The sequence below is a fragment of the Thrips palmi genome, unplaced genomic scaffold (genome assembly GCF_012932325.1).
Source record: "Thrips palmi isolate BJ-2018 unplaced genomic scaffold, TpBJ-2018v1 HiC_scaffold_12, whole genome shotgun sequence".
NCBI classification, from domain to species: Eukaryota; Metazoa; Arthropoda; class Insecta; order Thysanoptera; family Thripidae; genus Thrips; species Thrips palmi.
Window position 1 is genome coordinate 4,097,650 of NW_023144623.1, and position 20,000 is coordinate 4,117,649.

A 20,000-nucleotide genomic window follows, 5' to 3' on the forward strand; every position below is an offset into this window, starting at 1 on the left:
CTTTCAGGTCGCGGAAGGGCAAAAGGCCCGTTGCCCTCCCTTAGACGCCACCACTGGGTAGAGTGCACAGGCTCAGAGCCCCGTTGCAACGAAACAAACACAGAGAGAGAGAGAGAGAGAGAGAGAGAGAAAGGGGGGGGGGGGGTGCGGTGCGAAAAGCAACTCACGTGCCTAGTCAATCTCTTGGCCGAGGTAGTTTGAGCCCCATTTGAGCCCCACTTGAGCCCTGTGGCAATAAATCATGCAAAAATGCGTAATTTTAGGTCGCGGGGCTCAAATGGGGCTCAGGTCGGGGCTCAATCCGGGCTCTGAAAATTGGGGCTTGGGTCGGGGCTCAGGTTGGGGCTCAGGTCGGGGCTCAGACCATCGGGGCTCAAACGGGACGGGGCTCATGTCTTGTATGCCAGATTTTCATCAAAGCTTCTCTTATTGCATGGGCGCGACAGCAATGTCATAAATTGTTTTGATGACATTGTTGTAAGGAAAATAAGCCTCGAAATTTCTATTTAGTGACGATTCAAATTTTCACAGTGTAGGTGCCCGTCAATGTGTGTTCAAAACAAACTACTATGATTTGCAAGGCCGTAAAGTAAAGTAGTTCGGAAGGTTTTGAGAGTGCATGATGAACCGATAATAATTTCACGCACCACAAATAAATGACTGCGCTATTAAAGCGTACTGGTTGCATGAGATAGCTTAGCTACAAGGTAGGTTTACGCCAGACCGCGTCTTGTCGTAACAGGCTTCGCGATGTTTCGCGGCCTGTTCCTCCAATCCGCGCCTGGCGTACCTACCTTGGCCTGCGGCGCTAGCCTGCCTTCGGCAGGCAATATTTGCCCATCATCAGTGACTTCTGATTTGTTGCATGCTGGAGGGCTCCGCTCCCAGACCCCCTTCACTCTTTATAGAGTTGCTTCATCTACAAATTACACGACCTTGACCCTTGTAACTTTTCAACTTGTCAGGTTGGGGGGCTTCGCCCCCCAGACCCCCCTTTCATCAAGACAGGAGAGATCTACCTGCAGGAAACTCGATTTTTCGCCATTTTTTAGGTGCTTTTCGGCTATAAAAACTGAACCAGTTGAGCTAGAGAAGTGAAATTTCGCGTGTGCCGAGCCAAGAACATACCTAATAAGCCTGCAAAATCTCAGCCAGATCGGCCGAGCCGTTCAGGAGGAGTAGTGTACACAGACAGACAGACAGAAAAAGTTTTTCAACCTCACTGGAGTAACAGGCTTCGCTATCGCTCAGCCAATCAACTAGGATGGGTGATACAATGAGCTCTACACGGTAAAAACCGAGCGGGTATGCACTCGCGTAATAGTCGGTTCACTCTATCTGTAATAGCACGCGTAATATTACGCGTAATAGTCGCGTACCCGAAATTGTCAAAATTTTATCAATTTTGGTGTGTTTTAGGCCGTTTTTAGCTAAGTTCCGATTAATTTGTGGCGTAATAGAGCGTAATAGCGTAGTAGTCGGTACACAGGTTCAGAGAGCGCATACCCTCTCGGTAAAAACTGTTCCTGGTTTTCCCGGGAAGTTCCTGGAAATCACCTATGTCTTTACCATAAGCTTCTTGGGAAAAGCAGATACCGTTTCTACCTCTTCTTGAGGAGGCGGCCAAAATGTTTACGCGGTTCCTCCATGAGAGATCTCTTATGGTTCCTCCTCCCCACGGCCGGGTCCACAAGTCGAACACCCTTCGCCGTAGTGCGAGTTGGCTGCAACATTTACCATTGCCGCGACCGCGCAGGCGCCAACGCAGCAGCGGGGCGCGTACATTCCCCGCACTGCATTCAGTGTTTTTATGACAAGCCAATTAGCGGGGCTCAAAGCGGCGGCAGGCCGATTGCGAACGGTGGCTGCTTCGCCCGTCTCTCTCGCACTCCTTGCGCGTTCCGTGTGGGTGCGAGAGAGACAGAGCGACGAGAGCACCGTACCGGAGGCGCGGCGCCCCGGGGGCCCCAGGGCGGGGCGCGCACTGCGTGGCGGTGAAAGGGGCCGGGCCGATATTTTAATTTCGGCCAGCGGAACCCGACTGCACCAGCAAAGGGTGGCTACTGAGTTTCACAATAGTGAAGAAAGTCAGAAACATTCCAGAAAACTGCAAGGACTTTTGGTCCTACCCTGTAAGAGTGTTGCTTCATTTGAACAAATATTGAGGTGGATTTTTTGTTTTCTTAAGTTTATAGCTCACTCTTCCATTGTAGGTTTCTGTATCCTTCACAGGGTTCGGTTAATATGAGCCGTAATAAATATTCGTTGTTCAAGTGGAAACGAATTCTACAATGGTGTAACGATGTTAAAATATACTTCTAATGTGATTGTTATCAGACGTTAAAATAATCAAGAGACCCACTTGACACTGGCGGCACAGTGGCACAAGTGTCCACTGGGGGGGGGGGGGGAGAACCGGCGGCGGCCGTGCTGCCGAGCAGACGTGTTTTGGGGAGCTCCGTATTCGAGGGCCGAGAGGGGTGGTATAAAGTGGGAGTTCAAGTTTGAGTTTGGTACGAGGCGATGTGGTTTGCAGTAGTGCGTTTGCTGTGAGAGTGTCAAGTGATTCAGTGCATCGGTGTCCGAGTAATCAACGAAAGACTGGTAATGTCCTTGTGTGCCTCCTGGTGGCGTCCCGGCGTCCCCACGCAGGGACCCTGCAGCTGCTGGCTGGAGCGGGGGGGGGGGGGGAGAGAGGCGAGGGCCACACCCGGGCCCTGCAAGTCCGACGTGGGCCGGAAAAGGCATGGGGTAGGGGGGGGGCGCTCTCCAGGGCGGCAAGGACCCCCCTCCCCTCCCCTCCCCCGGCGCAGTGGAGCGGCGTGCTGCGTACATAGAGATAGTAAGTATAGAGGGTGCACGGCCGGCTCCGGCGCGGCACGACAACGCTACGCGATACCCCCGCAACCCGACATCCCAAACGACATCCCATCCCCCTCCACCTAGTCGGGTCCACTGGCTGCAGCCCTGCAGCCGCACGGCCAGCGCACGCCGACGTGCCCCCTCTACCTCATTTTGGGGCCCGGGGCGCGGAGGTGCGGGGGCGTCGGGTAGTGGAGGGGGGTTGTAGTGGTGGCTAGGAGCGGAGTTGCTGCGGTATCGCGATGAAGTTGTCGCACCGCGCCGAGCCCATGCCCACAGCACTGCGTGCAACCTCTATACTTCCTACCTCCATGGCTGCGTAGCGGCCTAGGCAAGGCTCGGCCGGCTCGGCTCTCAAGCAGGGGCGAAGCGTGGCCTGCTCAGCTCGTATCGCCTTCGGCGCTAGGTCGACTTGCTCGGCCGATAATACAGGATGCAGCGTGGCACCGCCGGCGACGCCGCATGCCGCTCGAGGCGAGGGGAGCGGGTAGCGACCCGCTAGGAGCGGGGGCCCCGCACCGCACAACAACAGTGTCGCCGGCTGACCTGAAGGAGCGCGTAGCACGTTTGTGGAGTCACTGAGAATGAATGGGTCACCACCATCACCCTTTAAATGGGTGATGAAACTTCGTCGCCCAATTTTGGGTGACGAAAAATTCATCACCCGAAATTTGGTAACAGGCGTTTGGTCGTCCAAATTTGGGTAACGCCGTCGACGACGCCGTGAGGTCCCCGAGAAGTCCTTCCGGGGCCACCACGATGACCAGAGGCCTCAACGCCACATTGGATCATCGTGGTGGCCCCGGAAGTGCGTCATCGGGGACCTCACGACGTCGTCGACGGCGTTACCCAAATTTGGGTGACGATTTTATGACTGCCCAAAATTTGGTCACCGCGGGCTCGTCACCCAAAGTTGGGCAACGATGCGTGCGTCACCCAATAAAAGGGCGATGGTGGTGACTCTTTCATTCTCAGTGTGAATTTTGTCACGTTCGTTTGACTGAGCGCTCTTTCCTTCTCAGACGAACGAGAGGAGCGTTACGCCGTCCTTCGTCGGTGTTACGGGTTGCCGGTGTGGAGGAAATCTCTTCCGCAAGAAACTGGTGACACCTGACGACGCTGCCCACGAACTGCGGAGCCCTATTCGTTCAGAAGGTGAGTAATCTCAGGTCCAGTAGATCACCATCGCCGTCGAGACTCGGCTGAATGTTCACAGCGGCAGGACGAGGAGTGTCTAAAAGTATTTGTTCTGGAATATGAGTGCAGAGTTGCGAACACCACAAAACTGGGGCAGTAATTTGGGGACAGCCTTCTGACGGATAAGTGGATTAATCGTGCGGGTGCAGACGCTCCTTTGATGTCGTCAACCATCTTTGTCTTGGCTTGACGAAGTTTTTCGTACGAATAAGACACCCATACAGACTGGGAATATAGCAGTGCTGGTGGGTAACGAAACATAGCAATCTTGAAAACCGGTACGTAGTAGTCTCAAATTATCACGCGTTCATAGAAAATTTGTGTCCATATTCTATTTGAATATGAGACCTTAATTTCATTGATAATTCGCCTTACGTTCTGGACTCTTGGCAATGGTTCTAGTGCCTTTTCTTCTCCTCTTAAGCCTACAAAACAAATCTTTACTTCGACTGCGGCCGTCAATGTGGCAAATTGATAATCAGGTGGCTTACTAACTTAAGAGTTCACTGGTACTTTGACATAGTGACGAATGTCCACAATATCTGATTTTTCAGGAGAGCCAAAATTAGTTTAAAAATTGAGCTGGAAGATAGAGGTATTGGATTTGATTGTAAAATTTTATACCACAGACTCCTGAAGGAATACATGTTCTTTGGGTTCAAGAGCCGTTGCAATCGGCAGCTTGGTTCCCGAGATAGTGGACATTCGTCATTTCTCAGCGTACGAAACTTAGGCCAAATGGACGAAAGTCCGCCGTACTTTGACAAAATGACGAAAGTCCAACTGTACTTTGACAAAATGACGAATGTCCATGTGTAATTCGACAAAATGGCGAAAGTCCAACTTTACTGTTAACACAAAATAAATGAAAGTTTTCATCCCGGGCATGTTCCATGATCATGCCGTCACTGTTTTCATGGATATTCCTCTTGTTGGGAACGCACCGATAGACTATATCCGTTTTTTTGCAGTTGGGACATTCGTCATTTTGTCAAAGTACGGTTGGACATTCGTCATTTTGTCAAAGTACGGTTGGACTTTCGTCATTTTGTCAAAGTACGGCGGACTTTCGTCATTTTGTCAAAGTACAGCTGGACTTTCGTCATTTCGAAGTATTTTCCTGCGCCGAATCTAGAAGAGATATCGATACATGCTTTTCACCAGGCGATAGTAAATCAAAAGTTCTATAACGCAGCCAAAAATCTCATTTTATCAAAATTTTGGACATTCGTCACTACGTCAAAGTATCAGTGAGTTGTTCAGTTAGTGAGACGAACAGAATTGAATCATTTTGCCTCATCCGTGTGGATTGCTAGAAACATGAATTTTGAATGAAGCGCACGTTTTGGCGTAGCGTACTTGTAGCGTTCCCGTCCGTCAGCGCGCTTTTCCCACTGTGCAAAGTGGCCCACTGTGAAAAGCGGCCGTTTCTCTCACTGATACTCTTTCTACAATATTCTTTTGGCCCTCTAGATCCCTCAGGTAAAGCTACGTTGTGCTAGACCCGACCCCATCTTCCCCTCGCTAGGCTCTAACGCTGCGCCCTCGTCTAAACGTATCGTTTACTTATGTTACGCAAATTTTTCAATAATGTGTTCTTTCATGATGTGTGTGTGACGTAACGTTACGCCACATTATTTGCACTTTCTCAGCGATATCACTTGAACAGTAGTGACCGCAAAAATTTGAGCTTTGCTCGACTAGGTTGCAAGCGAATTTTGGTTACGGTATTTTGTTCTGAAGTTATGGAACCACTCTTTGCGCTTTAAAATAGCCTCCGACCGTATCAAAATTGTACTGAGAAAGAATTTATCCGAGGTCCGAGCCCATGTCCCGAGGACTAGTTTATGCACTCTTTGGGGTTCCTTAGACTTCTAGTGAAGCTCAAATTGCTGTGAATACTAGTACCATTGTCATTTTCCGTGTGTTAGCACGTCAAGGTTTTTGGTTGCATGCCAACACGAGAACAAGCCAGTCTAAGGACAAACCGATCGTTGCTCAATGTAATACGACCCCTGCCTTACAGGAGACGAACCAGAAGAACACGTCCTGGCAACACGTCCTGGCCACACGTCCTGATCGAGCATCTGTCTTCACGCAGCTCATCGCTCAAGTACTGCCTGAAGAGGACCGTTCACGGACTTTATCTACTCAAGGTACGCAACTGTCTAATGTGTCCATCCACATCCACTCTTTCATCAAATTATATGATCCAGGAAGCGGGGATAAGTCGACTTGAAACCGTGCACTTTTGCAAAGCCTAAACCTTGCAGGTGGGAGAACAGATGGGGGAATTCATCTAAAAATAGATGCAAGAGGATGGGACTTGTCCCACCACATTTGTTTAGGGACCAAATTTTCGCTCATGTTTACTTGATAGACTGATAAGAGGTCACTGAATCAACTCGACTCAACCCCTTCTTCCGCTTCCTGGATCATACACTGTCAGAAAACTCCGTAAAAATACGGAAATTTAACGGAGAATGTCCATTTTTTTAAACGGAGATCTCCGTTTTCTTGAATTATGGATTTTCTCCGTAAAAATATGGACGTTTTGTATATAAATGAAAAAGAAGCCTTACATATCAAAAAGAACGGACTAATTCACGTTACCGATGGGTCGGGTGAGCAACTGATTGGGCGTTCTAAGAGTGCGCCTTCCCAAAAGCGACCTCGCCTTCGGGTTTCCGTCCATTTATCCGATCCAAATGGCATGTGGTTAAGTGGATCTTCAAACAGTTTTGGAAAATGTCACTTTCGTCTAAAAGGGCACTGTTTGTATTAACATCGAACGTGAAAGGAGAGAAGTAAACTGTTAATAGCGTTTATTTCTGCTAAAAATAGGTTCATCTCCGTAAAAATACGGAAAATCTCCGTAAAAATATGGAAAATTTACGGAGTCTCCATTCCCAAAATTAGAGTAACTTTCTCCGTAAATTTACGGACTTTTTTTTCTGACCGTGTATAATTTGAAATAAGGGTTTACAAAAAAAAAATACGATTTCAAGAAATCCTAGGAGTCACGAAGTCAATTTGATTATTGTGTAAGAGTGTGGAGAAAGAAAAGAAGTGGTGTTGTGAAGTTGTGGCTCAGGGGACTACGAATGGCAGTGGTACCAATGTGGTCGATGTGCCATCCGTCGAAATTTAAACTTGACAATAAAAAGAAATCAAAATGCTGGTAAATTCAAAAAATTCCAATGCTAATGTATTCCGCAGTGTTCTGACAATGGAACATCTTTGAAGTCCATCATGATTAAAATGTTCTTAGCAGAAAGAAGTCAGTAAATTAATTTTCTCGGGTTGGCAACTATTTTCTCGGCGTCTGCGCCCTTGCGAAAATCGCGAAGCTGAAAGCGCCAGCAGTCGCGCATTAAAACTGCCCCTCCATTGTTGTGGACGTTGAATTGTTTGGCTTGTTTCAAAAGGCTATGGTTCTCTAGTCATGTTTTCTTCAATTCTGTGTAATAGTTCTCCCTTACAACGTATCAACACCACGACGGTTGGTTTGACAAACTTCATAAACTCGGGAGGGATGGATCCGAAACGCGGGTGAGTCTTGTTCGAGGAACATGAGCACTGCAAGTCGCGAGGTGGAGCGAAGTGGTCCTAGTGCTAACTGAATCACAACAACAACACTGCGCATGTCCAAAAACACTCCAATCAAGAAGTATTATTGGATAGTTCTACCCGAAAAACTGCGTTCGAACCGGCACCAATTCTATTGTTGCATCTTGTCTACCTGCAGTCAAAGAAATTTTTCATTTCGAACGTTGCTTTTTCAGCTTTTGGAGTAAGCTGTACAGACCCAAAAAGAAGCTCCGCTATTGGTCCGCCCCGGCTCGGCTCCCCCCACTCCCTTTTTTTTCCTTTGACGAGTCGAGTTTTGCCATGGAAACGGCGATTTTGACAGCAAATTTCTCAAAATTGGCCACCAAATTTTTGACCAGATTTCAACATCAGAATCAGCGTTCAAAGTTCTACTAGTCTGCAAAATCTCATTAAAATCGTATAGAAAACTTCCGAAATGCATAAAGGGCCACACAAATCAAATCTCGAGCCGGCTGAGTCCTGGGTATACTATAAGGCTACTTCGTGCCTAAAAATTTGAAGTTGTTCGTCATTGCCTTTAGATATGCTGAGAATTCCTCGTATTTTTAGTGTCTGCATCGGTCTGTTCAATTTTACCAGAGTGGTGCCCGGGTTCGTCACTTCGGTGCCGCGCGCTCTTCCCCACCCCCTCTGGGAGGCGTTCCCCTTTGAATGGAGGCCGCTGCCGATGGCGGCTCCGTGTACACGTGCCGCCTTTGTCGCGGCGCGGAACAGCCCGGTGCACAGTGGGCCAGAAGAACAGCGGAGGCGGACACAACTCTAGACGCGTTTTGAGCTCCAGAGTCGCTAAACAGGCCCCGAACCGAACGTGTGACCCCACCAATGGATTCCTCGTTCGGAGAGCAATCCATTGGTGGGGTCACACGTTCGGTTCGACTCCCATTTAGCGACTCTGGAGCTCAAAAGTCGTCTAGAGTTTTGTCCGCCTGCACCGGTCTTCTGGCCCACTGTGCGGTGGGGCCACCAGACTGATCCCGAGAGTCACCTTCGTCGCTCTGTCTCTTTCCCACCTGCAGGAGGCACCCATGGCGGCGAGAGAGACAGAACGACGAAAGCGACTCTCGGAATCAGCCTGCTGCGCTGCATCCACATGCATGAGATGCACATTGCGCTGTTGTTGCTGCAGCGGGGGCTGCATTCAGCGCCTGCTAGCCGTGGAACAGGGGCTGCGGGCCGATTCCGAGTCATTTTCGCCGCTCCTGTCTCTCTCGCACTCATGGGACGTCTCGTACAGGTGCGAGGAGGACACTGGCGTCTCTCGGAATCCGTCTGTTGGGAGTTGCGTCGGGACCATCGCGGGCCCCGGGCTCGCCAGCCGATGTGGGCTGCGGTGCTGAGTCGAGCCTTGTCGCGTGCTCTATGGGGGTTCGGATGATCGCGGTGAACGTCGGGCGCGGTACACTGTTATCCAATGAATGAGAAGTCATATTCGAGAGACAGAATGTGCATTTTGTTACGTTGGTCTGAATGCGATGTCTTACTTCCTTCTCACTAACTTACTGTGCAGTTTTTTAGCAGATGATACCTTTGCTACCTTTGCTTTAAAATATACACCTAATACTACGAGACACAAAGGTGTCAGCTAGCTTTTACTCCAGAGTCCAGAAACGAAGTGCGTATCCTAACAATATAGTAGGGGCGGGCTGCCGGGGCGGGATGGTGAGTCTGTCTGGCTGGCTGTGGCTGGCCGCGGCGCAGCCTGCGCGGAATTCAACAATGCCTCCCGGCTAGGCTCAGCCCCGCGGGCGCCCGCGGACCTCGCGCGGCAAGGACTCAGGCGGGCTTCGGCTCGGCTTGCGTGTTTTTAGCAGATGATACCTTCACACTTGAAACATACTTAAAACTACTTTACACAAATGAAGGTGTCAGCGTGCTTTTACTCTCGAGTCCAGAAACCAAGCGCGTATCCTAACAATATAATAGGGGCTGGCGGCCGGGGCGGGCTGGTGCGTGTGGCTGGCTGGCTGGCTGGCAATGAGGCGGCAGCCTGCGCGGAATTCGACAATCCCTCCTCGGTACAGCGCCAGCGGCACCGGGCGTAAACAATGGCACCCCTCCTTGCATTGACAATCCCTCCCCGCCTGCCACGGCGCGGAGTATATTGCGCAACAATGCCTTCCGATTCGGCCCGGCTCACTCGGGTCTATGTATTTTGTTTCATACACAATTTTAAATACTATCTTTGAAATGAGCCCGCATTCTATCCCGTATAAGAAAACCATAATCGAGTATCATCTGCTTTCATTAACGTTCGTTGAATGAGATTTTAAAATATTGTATAAATTTGAATAAGCTGTAAAATTGTAGTATCTTTACTTTGTTTAAGCATAAGCTCTATATTAACCCCAGTACACCGTAATGTAAATATATTTGATACTTGCACATTGACATATGCTAGAAAATATAATTTTTAATCATATATGTTCTAACTCTTATTTAAAGATTTACGTACAATCACAAAGATGAGAGCATACTGCCAAAACTAGCACACGAGTATCATCTGCTTTCATTAACGTTCGTTGAATGATATTATTTGTATTTGACCTTTGCATTAAATTGTGCTTATTTCTATGCCAAAGCTATGCTCACTATGGAAGCCCTTCGAACTGTATTTTCGACCTTACAAAGAAAAGTACCTTGTCGTAACGAAGTATTTTGAGCACGCATAAGCTTACAAAGAAAATACCTCGTAATTTGCTAACTGTCTCAAACGTATGTCGCTGAATTGGCGACGCAAAGATTCTCCCGCGCGCCCCTGGTGGCCGCTTCGCGAAGCTCCCTAAAGGCTATACTGGGCACCGGCTTGCATGGCGATTAGCCGCGATGGATCATCAATACGCTAATGACGAGTCCCGTGGCTTGAAACGGAAGAAAGGAACCACTTATTGTTGTGTGCCACAGTGTTCACAATACGCCTCGGAAGGAATAAGCTTTCATTTATTCCCAAGAGAAAAAAACCAAAGGAAGAAATGGGAGTCAGCCCTCCGAATGGGCAAGCCAGCCTCGGATACTATGCGTGTTTGTTCGAAGCATTTCAGCTCTAAAGACTTCTTTCCCAGCTGTAAGTATCTGTAAGAATGTAATGTGGACCCTTATTAACCGTTCCATTCACTGGTTGTGGCATGTCACTTGCATAATACTGTGAAATTCGTTGTTTTGTTTATTGGTCTTTCGGGGTTATGTAAACTTTGTTTACCTTGCTGTTCTCTTTCAGCTAATTCTACCCAGAGAAAGAAATTGTTTCCTAAGGCAGTCCCATCTCAAAATCTGCCCCAACGAACTCATGACAAAGGTGTGACTTCAGATGAGGCTGAAAAACGTTCAGCCAGAGCAGGAAGAATTGCTAAGAGGGATGCTGCATCTCTAAGGTTTGTCTATTGTTTACACTAATTTAAATCAATAATAACATTGAAAGTATATTAAATGACAAATATTAGTTGTGTTCAAGATTGAAATTTATAAATTTCCATTATGTTCAGGTGCCCAGTCAACACTGAGACTGATAACGACACTAACGACACTCACACTGATGATGTAGAATTTGATGAAGAAATCCCCTGTCTTCGAAGCATTCTGGATTGTGCTGTTCAAGCAAATCTTGCTGACACAAGAAGTATTCGTCCTTGCTGTGAAGGTGTTACTCTGGCTGACATTCTAAGTGACTTAGATACTGGAGAGAAGTGCACTCAAGTCAACTTTTTGCCATTATGGAAAGATGAAGATGACAGCAAATCAGTTCCCTGCATTACTTTACCACAACTTCTGTGTACCAAAGAGAAACTGTTTACCTTCACTGGTCTCCATTCGCCTGATATGCTGGAGTGTTTAGCAAAATGTGTGGCAGATATAGCTGTAGATTCTCGAAGCAACAAGAAAATATTATCTGTTAGAGATAGAATTATTTTAACTATGGTAAAAATCAAGCAAAATATGGATTTCACTGCTATAGGTGTTCTATTTGGTATTAATCGTCAAACATGCTCTAATTATTTCAAGAATATGAGTCCGCTTCTTGCTAGAGTATTGAAAGTAGTGATACCGTGGCCGGACCAGAGCATGATAAGGTGTAACCTTCCCCTCTCTTTTGATAAATTTAGAAACACAAGAATTATACTTGATTGTTGTGAAGTAACCATTGAGAAATGTAAATGCTTAAAATGCAGAGTGTTAACATACTCCCAATACAAGAAAAACCACACTGTCAAGTTTAACATGGGAGTAGCACCTTCAGGACTCATAATTGAAACAAGCTCTGCTTTTGGTGGCCGAGCTTCAGACAAGCACATTGTCGCTGATTCAGAAATATTGAACAGGCTTGATTATGGAGATGCTGTCATGGTGGACAAGGGCTACCAAATAGAGAAGGAATGTCTTGAGGTAAGCTTCATATTATTGAATTTAACTGTAAATTGCGAAAAATGTTTGTCTTATTTTATTTTCTTTGCCTTTTAGAGAAATTTGACTTTGTATCGACCACCATTCTTGACCCAAAAGAAACAACTAAGTCGAGAAGAAGCTTTGTCCTGTGCTGAGATAGCTAGGGCAAGAGTGCATGTCGAGAGAGTTTTCCAGCGGATTCGAGAGTTTGATTTCCTTCGTGGGCCAGTACCTTGGCCTCTGGCCCCCTACTTTGAAGATGTCTTAACTGTTACTATGGGTCTGACTAATATAGGCCCACCAGTTATTAATATTGATAAGTTTATGTAAGTGTCTTCTGTTTTAATAAGAGGGACAGTTTCAATGTGTCAGACATTTTAATTGAAGTCAAGCTAATTAAAAACGAGCTTATAAAAAAATTGTTTTCTTAATGTCAGAAATTAAAAAAATTGTTGCACATGCCCAACATGAATTCACATACCTAATCATTAACAGTTTGATTAGACAGGTGGTCTTTTACCATCCTAGGTAAAAACTTATCAAAGTAAACATGGACAAGCCTTGAAAAGAGGTCTAACACATGTTTTTCATCAAAAGGAACTCTGACATAATGTGAATCTTTTCCACTTTCTGAGTAGACAACATATTCACACTATCTACCCCTGTGACCAACATACCTATCTGCATTTGGGCATAATGCTGGGTTTTCACCTTTACATTTCCATTCTCATCTAAGGTTTTAATACAATTATATTCCACAAGCTCCTGTGCATTGAGATGTTGACCTTCTTTAAATGTTTTAATTTCTATAGTGTTCAAAAACTTTCCTGTCTCATCGATTACAGTTCCATCAACACTAGCCCCGAACCAGGGTATTTCTGGTCTCACCAAAAGACCAGTCTCAAAAACTTTGCATCTACGTTGCTCTTCATAAAGGTCTCTTGCTAAAATTTCACAACGAAGTCCTGCAACTGTGTATTCATTTCCCTTGAATGTACTGTGGTACAACTCATTGTATCTTGCGTCCCAATCAGCTTTCTTGTTGACATAGTAGGTATACTGGGCTCTAGCTTTGCTTGCACTGATTCGAACACTGCGGTGCTTATGCCAAGCTGCTGTGCCCTGGGGTGTGTTGGCAAGTTCGACACACTCCTGGAGTTTACTTTCACAAACTCTTCGTAAAACTGAAGTAGGTTTGGGGCTAAGCAGTCAAGCTTCTGTTGCGTCAGCTGTCTCACAGCTGATACAACCCGCCAAGTGCGGAATGTCAGCAGCCTTTAATGGTAACTTTAATCTCCTCTTTGCGGCTTGCTGCATCCTGCGGGCAGCATGCTACTCCTGACCCTTGCCTCAGACAACTCGTGAAAAGGGAAAATTCACTGAGAACTGCACCTACAATGCACACAATAAGACACAAGAAATAAACATGAATTTGTTTATTTATAAAATACTTCAGCAACAGTTGTTAATAAACAAATCACAACACATACACAAAAGTGATTGACACAAAATAATTTCAAGGCTCAGACAGCCCACTCATAAAAGGTACAGTTCATTACAATACTATGACTTTCTCAAATAACAGAGAGAAGAAATCAAAAGAAAAAAAATTAAGTGCATTGATGGCTTGTAAAGAAAAACCAAACTTCATTTAGGCAAAAAGTGCCAAAAAGTAAATTATAAAAACGGTATAAAAAATGGAAAAAAAATCACGAGAATTTCTTACAGTTGGTCAGTGCTTCCTTCCACCTCTCTTCCATTTCTTTGGTGACCTCTGGCATGTTAGAAACATATACATCCCTCTTCGCTTTCACATGGCACAACTCGGTGAGTTTTTTCGCCTCGTATTCCTGAAGGGGTGCTGCCTTCAGAGAACCCCACTGCTGCTCAATGTCGGTGCAACTTAGGTCATCTAAGTCAGACTCTTCAACCCTAAAAAAAGAACAGTCCAAATATTATTTCCACTCCCTTGGGTACTTAAACTTGGTCAAAATAGAGCCGAATGCAGCGCTGGTAAGGTTACCTTGACAGGTACAGAAGCACTGCATTGCACTTCTCGGAAGCTCCAGCCGGGCATTGACATTCAGGCGAGGAGTCTTTGGTAACACGCTGGCCAGGTGGTTTTGACAAATCAACCCAGATTTCAATAACATACGGAGTTTTTGGTGGTAACTCCGGTAGTGCGAAGGACTAGAGCCTGGATGTGTAGTTCGTCATCATTTTTGGCTTTTATACCAATTGCGACAACAAACCCGGCCTGTAGCACTTGTTCGCCTTCGCGTATAGGTCTCTCAAAACCTATCGACGCATTAACAGCGTCTAACACCGATAAAATCATGCTGGATTGTAATATTGACAACGATTACCCTACACACGCCGTGTAAACAGATCCCATGGATAGCCTTTAGAGAGCTTCGCGGAGCGGCCACCAGGGGCGCGCGGGAGATCTTTGCGTCGCCAATAAGTGCTCGAGATACCTCGTAAGGTTTTCAGCGTGCTCCCCTGCATCTAGCGACGCGATCTCGTTGCCTCACTGTCACAAACATCGTTCAGGTCATTAACAATTGAGTTCAACAACGGAAACAATCGTTTGTTTCAGATTTCCTCTACATGGCGCACGAATGTTCCGTGTGCCGCGCAGCGTTTGCATCGTTGCCGGAGCTGGATGCGCACGCCCAATCCCATGCAGACAAGAAGCGTTTCGAGTGCGCAGTTTGTAGTAAGAAGTTTGCTGCGAAAGCTTATCTCATAAGTCACCTACGTATCCACTCAGGGGAAAGACCTTTCCAGTGTCCAAGATGCATGAAGACGTTTACTCATAAAAGTGCCCTCAAGACTCATGGAAGGACTCATACGGGGGAAAAACCCTTCCAATGCACAGTTTGCAAAAAACGGTTCAGTTACAAAAACCATCTCAAAAACCACGGTACTGTACACACAGGGGAGAAACCCTTCGAATGCACAGTGTGCAGAAAGCGGTTCAGTCAAAAAATCCATCTAAAAAAACACAGTACTGTACACACAGGGGAATACCATGTGGAGTGCGCTGTGTGCAACAAAAGGTTCGTTAGCAATTCTCAGCTAAGATTGCATCTTACAATCCATACGGGGGAAAAGCCTTTCGAATGCACAGTTTGCAATGCCAAGTTTCGTCTCAAAGATGCCTTGAAAAAGCATCTTGATACCCACACAGGGGTGAAGAACTTCCAGTGCGCAGTTTGCGACAAGAAGTTTCAGAGGCCAGAACATCTGAAAATCCATCTTAGGTCTCATACCGGCGAGATGCCTTTCAAGTGCACAGAATGCGGTAAAAGATTTGCTCAATCAAGTAACCTAAGAACACATCTCCGAACCCATTTAGGGCAAAACCCTTTTTGAGTGCCCATTTTTTTTAAAAAAAGTTTGGAGATAATTTCAGAGTTCACCTCAGAACCCACACCGAGGAAAAGCAATTCGAGTGCACAGTTTGCAGTAAGAAGCTGAGTTCAGCTAATTCGCTCCGAGCTCATCTAAGAATCCATACGGGAGAAAAGCCTTTTGGGTGCACTGTTTGCGGAAAATACTTCAGAGATTCAAGCGATCTCACGAAACATCTGAGAGCTCATAGAGGAGAGTTGCTTCACGAGTGTTCAGTTTGCAATAAAAAGTTTCGAGATAGAAAATATCTTAAAAGTCATTTAAGAATTCACTCCGGAGAAAAGCCTTTTGAGTGCACTGTTTGTATGAAGAAATTTACAATGGCATCTACCCACCGAATGCATGTGCGAAGACATACAGGAATTAAGTCATTCGAGTGCATGGTTTGTGAAAAGAAGTTTTTGGAAAGCGGTCATCTGAGGAAACATTTAAGAACCCACACGGGGGAAAAGCCCCATGAGTGCACAGATTGCAGCAAGAAGTTTACTGAAGCAAGTAGTCTTAGAAAACATTTAAGAACTCACACTGGGGAAAAGCCGTTTGAGTGCACAGTTTGTAAGACGAAGTTTACTGACGCAGGTAATCTTAAGAAACATCTAAGAACTCACACAGGGGAAAGGCCCTTTGAGTGCACTTACTGCCAAAAGAAGTTTGCCCAAGCTGGAAATCTCAAAATTCATCTCAGAACCCACACGGGGCAAAAGTCCTATGAATGCACAGATTGCAGCAAGAAGTTTACTTTCGCAAGTAGTCTGAAAACCCATCTCAGGATCCACACGGGGGAAAAGCCCTTTGAGTGCACTTATTGCAAAAAGAAGTTTACCCAAGCTGCAACTCTCAAATCTCATCTCAGAACCCACACGGGGCAAAAGCCCTTTGAGTGCACTTACTGCAAAAAGAAGTTTGCCCGAGCTGGAACTCTCAAAATTCATCTCAGAATCCACACGGGGCAAAAGTCCTATGAATGCACAGATTGCAGCAAGAAGTTTACTTTCGCAAGTAGTCTGAAAACCCATCTCAGGATCCACACGGGGGAAAAGCCCTTTGAGTGCACTTACTGCAAAAAGAAGTTTGCCCGAGCTGATAAACTCAAAATTCATCTCAGAACCCACACGGGGCAAAAGCCCTTCTATGAATGCACAGATTGCAGCAAGAAGTTTACTTTTGCAAGTAGTCTGAAAACTCACCTCAAGACACACAGGAGAAAAGCTCTAGAGCACGGTCTGCAACAAACACTTCAGTCTGAGACATCAACTCAAGAGCTACCTTCACACTCATCTTGAAGTGCAGCCTGTTCTGTAGTCTGCTGGGATTGGTACATTCTTCATTGTCGCCTTCTTCTACTATTTTTAAGCCACGCTGTCGTATAATCAAATTTAAGTGACTTTTCTCCCACGAGATACAGTTAACTTGCATGATATTTTGTTCTGTTTTTCTCAGTTTGTCAAGGCGAATTAGTTTCTTTTCCTTTGGTTTAAATTTTTTTGAAACGGGCATGAATTGATTTTTAAGTGTCCTCCTTGCTCATGCTATAGTTGCGAGTGCAATGGTTTTTTATACGAAAGACCAATCCCTTTTTAAAACAAGTTCTATATGTATGTAACAAATTTCAGATTGACTGAGTCACCAGTACGTTCTCTGTAAATTGTTTGTGAATTTACTATGTAAGCTTCATAACAATTGTGTTCATCCTTTTCAAAATGCAAAGATGACTATAATTTCGTTCTTGTCGAATGACTAATAAATTGCTACAATTATATTTGACGTATAATGCCTTTCTTATTTACTCTTAAGTTAGTGAGTCGTCTGGAGCAACACGTTTCCAGTTAAAATTGTAGGGTAAAATTTTGGCTCCACATCAGACTTGCAGCTTCCAATGAAAGACTCTGGCTATTACTTAATGTCAAGTCGAGCCAAAATATTTCAGTTGTGCGTTAACTGGCCGCACTCACGTGAGAACGGCTTCACGTCAATATGTCTTCCACACTGCACTAAAAAATCAAGTGTGTATTTAGCACACACTTTAATGCACTTTGTGAGCTCTGAGTACACACCGAAGTTTTCAGTGCTTTTTGCGAAGTCTCCACAGCTTCCGCAGTGTTTGTGTCGCTGTCGCGGCTGATTGCTGTGGGGCGGCGACGAGGCGCAGACCACGCGGCTGGCCCACCTTTGGGAGAGGTTCTGTCCGTAGCGTCCCGCGGGCGACGCTCCAATCACACACTGTAAAAAATTCCCTACTTTTGTACGGAAATGGTACAGAAAAATATAGTACGGAGGTATGGAGAAAAGTAGAAAAGTACGGAACGTTTCGAACTTGCTCCATATGAACCCATGTAAATGGGTACGGAAAAAAAGTACGGAACGTTCCGTAGTTGGCAAGTACGGACGGTCCAGGCAAATTAATGACCAGACATGTTCCGTACTTTTTTCTCACTGTACAGGCACCAGCTGCCCGGGAGTAGTTCTCTGTCAGTCGCTCACGGCTGTTCCCGTATGGGTGCGAGAGAGATGCAGCATGCATAGGGGCCACCAAATCAGCGGCGGTCGTTCAATCGCACCGTGGACGAGGAAAGAAGGGATTGTATCACTGTGAAAAAAAACATTTCTGAAATTCCAGTGCAATTTGTTCAGACTTTCCAGTCTGAATCGGTAATTCAGATAGAGGACCAACAAAAGCGATTTGGTTCAACACTGTTTTGGACAGTGTCCATGATGCCGTGCCAATGATGTCCACCTGTGAGTCGTATTGCGTCCGGCGTCGCTCCGTTGTCAATCCCACCGCCTCCGCCTCCTGGGTCTCTCTCTCTCTCTCTCTCTCTCTCTCTCTCTCTCTCTCTCTCTCTCTCTCTCTCTCTCTCTCTCTCACCCTCATCACACTGCGGCCGAGAGCGAGGGAGACTGGGCAAACGAAAGCACCTGCTGATTGATTCGCTGTGTGATGGATGGTCGGCACTCATTTCTCGCCATCATTCCGAAGCGCGCCAAGTGGACCACCGAGCAGAGAGAAAGGCATGTGTGGCAAAAGGACTCACGCAAGATACAGTGCTCTCCTCTCAGCCCGCACCGTTTATCAACGGATGTGACATCATTTTCGCTAGACTGCGAACTTTGTCACGCACGTTTGAATACGATGTCTCGTTCGTTTGAATGTCGATCACGTTGAAACGAATGTGACATCGTGTCAAATTGCACTTTGCAACGATTATGACGTCACAGACTCGCTGCTGGACCTGCTGGGCTGATACTGATTGGAGGCAGTGACACGGAGAGTGTGTCCCACTCATGACGATGCCGCGAAATTTTCCGTTATCGCGAGTACAGCAGTCCAGCGACGCACGCCAGAAATGACAGGGAAAAAATCAAAAGGCAAAAAAAACGGACGCAAAAAAAAACCGCGAACAACCGGACCAATACTCAGTCAGCTTTGAGGCTTTGCCCGCGGCGCCCGGTGGACAGAAAGCCCCTGCAGGCATCCCAATAAGAAGACACCGTCGACATATCCGACATGGCAGTGGCACGTCAACGCACTCGCCAACTTTTTCACTTTTTTGTGTTTTCTCTTTCTCTTTGTTTATCGCATGTCCTCTGCGGTCATTCGTCCTTCTCCTTCCTCCGCCCACCTTCGCTGGTCCACGCCGCGCGGTGAACCAGAGAGGGCAGACCGACGACCTAGAGAACGCATAAACAGTAGGGTATGAAAAGGTACGGAACTAGTCCTGGCCAACAACGGAACTTTCGATCTTGCTTTCGGTTTCCATTTCATTTCGGAACAAGTTCACTGAAAATCCAAACGTAGTCTAGACCGCGCCACTGGTGTGGTCAAATGGACCGCATCAGTTGGTGTGGTCGGGACCACGTTTGGCCATGTTTGGTGGTCTAGACCACGTTTGGTGTGGTCTTTCCATGCAATGACCACACCAAACGCACCAAACGTGGTCTAGACCACACCAACTGATGCGGTCAAAGTAGCACCCATTTGACCACACCAGTTGGTGTGGTCTAGACCACGTTTGATTTTTCAGTGTACGCACGTTTCGTTCTTTTTTCCGTGTTTTCACACTCCATTCCTCTGCACATTTTCTGTGCAAAAGTAGGGAATTCTGTACAGTGTACTTAATTGCCCTTAAGTGGGTGAGAAGAAGGAAAATCCGGGGAAAGCCTTTGTAAATTTCTGGGTCTGCGTCTGCGGTTGACCATCGGTCGCCGCATCTCTTCATCAGCGCGGCTGCGGCTAGGCCCCACCGAATAAATCTGTCCCCCTTCCTCTCGCTGTGCCGATTTACTTTTTTCCCCACACTCATACATACATTTCCGTCAGAGTCGTGCAGGTTTGGCACCACCCGAGGGCGCATTGGGATTATTTTTCTCGTTTTGTTCGTATTTTCCTCCCCTTCATTCCTTCGGCGTGTGTTTGCCGCGCGCACAACCCACAAACGGCATCGGAATCCACGCATTTTGTCGAAAAGATTTATTTTTGGAAGCAACTCGAAAGGCTCCGAAGTACCCTATTCAGCAAAAATTCAGTAACGTGCTGG

At 46.5% G+C, this 20,000-nt stretch overlaps 1 protein-coding gene and 1 pseudogene across 1 annotated transcript; both read left to right on the forward strand.

Moving 5' to 3' along the window:
- Positions 1-4,433: 4,433 nt before the first annotated feature.
- LOC117640624 lies at positions 4,434-17,224 on the forward strand (annotated as a pseudogene).
- On the forward strand, positions 10,451-12,651 carry LOC117640615. The gene is made up of 4 exons (XM_034377237.1): positions 10,451-10,732; positions 10,886-11,039; positions 11,151-12,048; positions 12,124-12,651. The coding sequence occupies exons 1-4, from the start codon at positions 10,495-10,497 to the stop codon at positions 12,376-12,378; spliced, it is 1,545 nt and encodes a 514-aa protein (XP_034233128.1). The 5' UTR covers positions 10,451-10,494; the 3' UTR covers positions 12,379-12,651.
- Positions 17,225-20,000: the final 2,776 nt, after the last annotated feature.

Coding starts and splice junctions, on each gene's coding strand:
- LOC117640615 (XM_034377237.1), top strand. CDS start 10,495: ATGGATCATCAATACGCTAATGACGAGTCCCGTGGCTTGAAACGGAAG. Junction 11,040..11,150: donor AGGGATGCTGCATCTCTAAG/GTTTGTCTATTG, acceptor CATTATGTTCAG/GTGCCCAGTCAACACTGAGA. Junction 12,049..12,123: donor TAGAGAAGGAATGTCTTGAG/GTAAGCTTCATA, acceptor TTTGCCTTTTAG/AGAAATTTGACTTTGTATCG.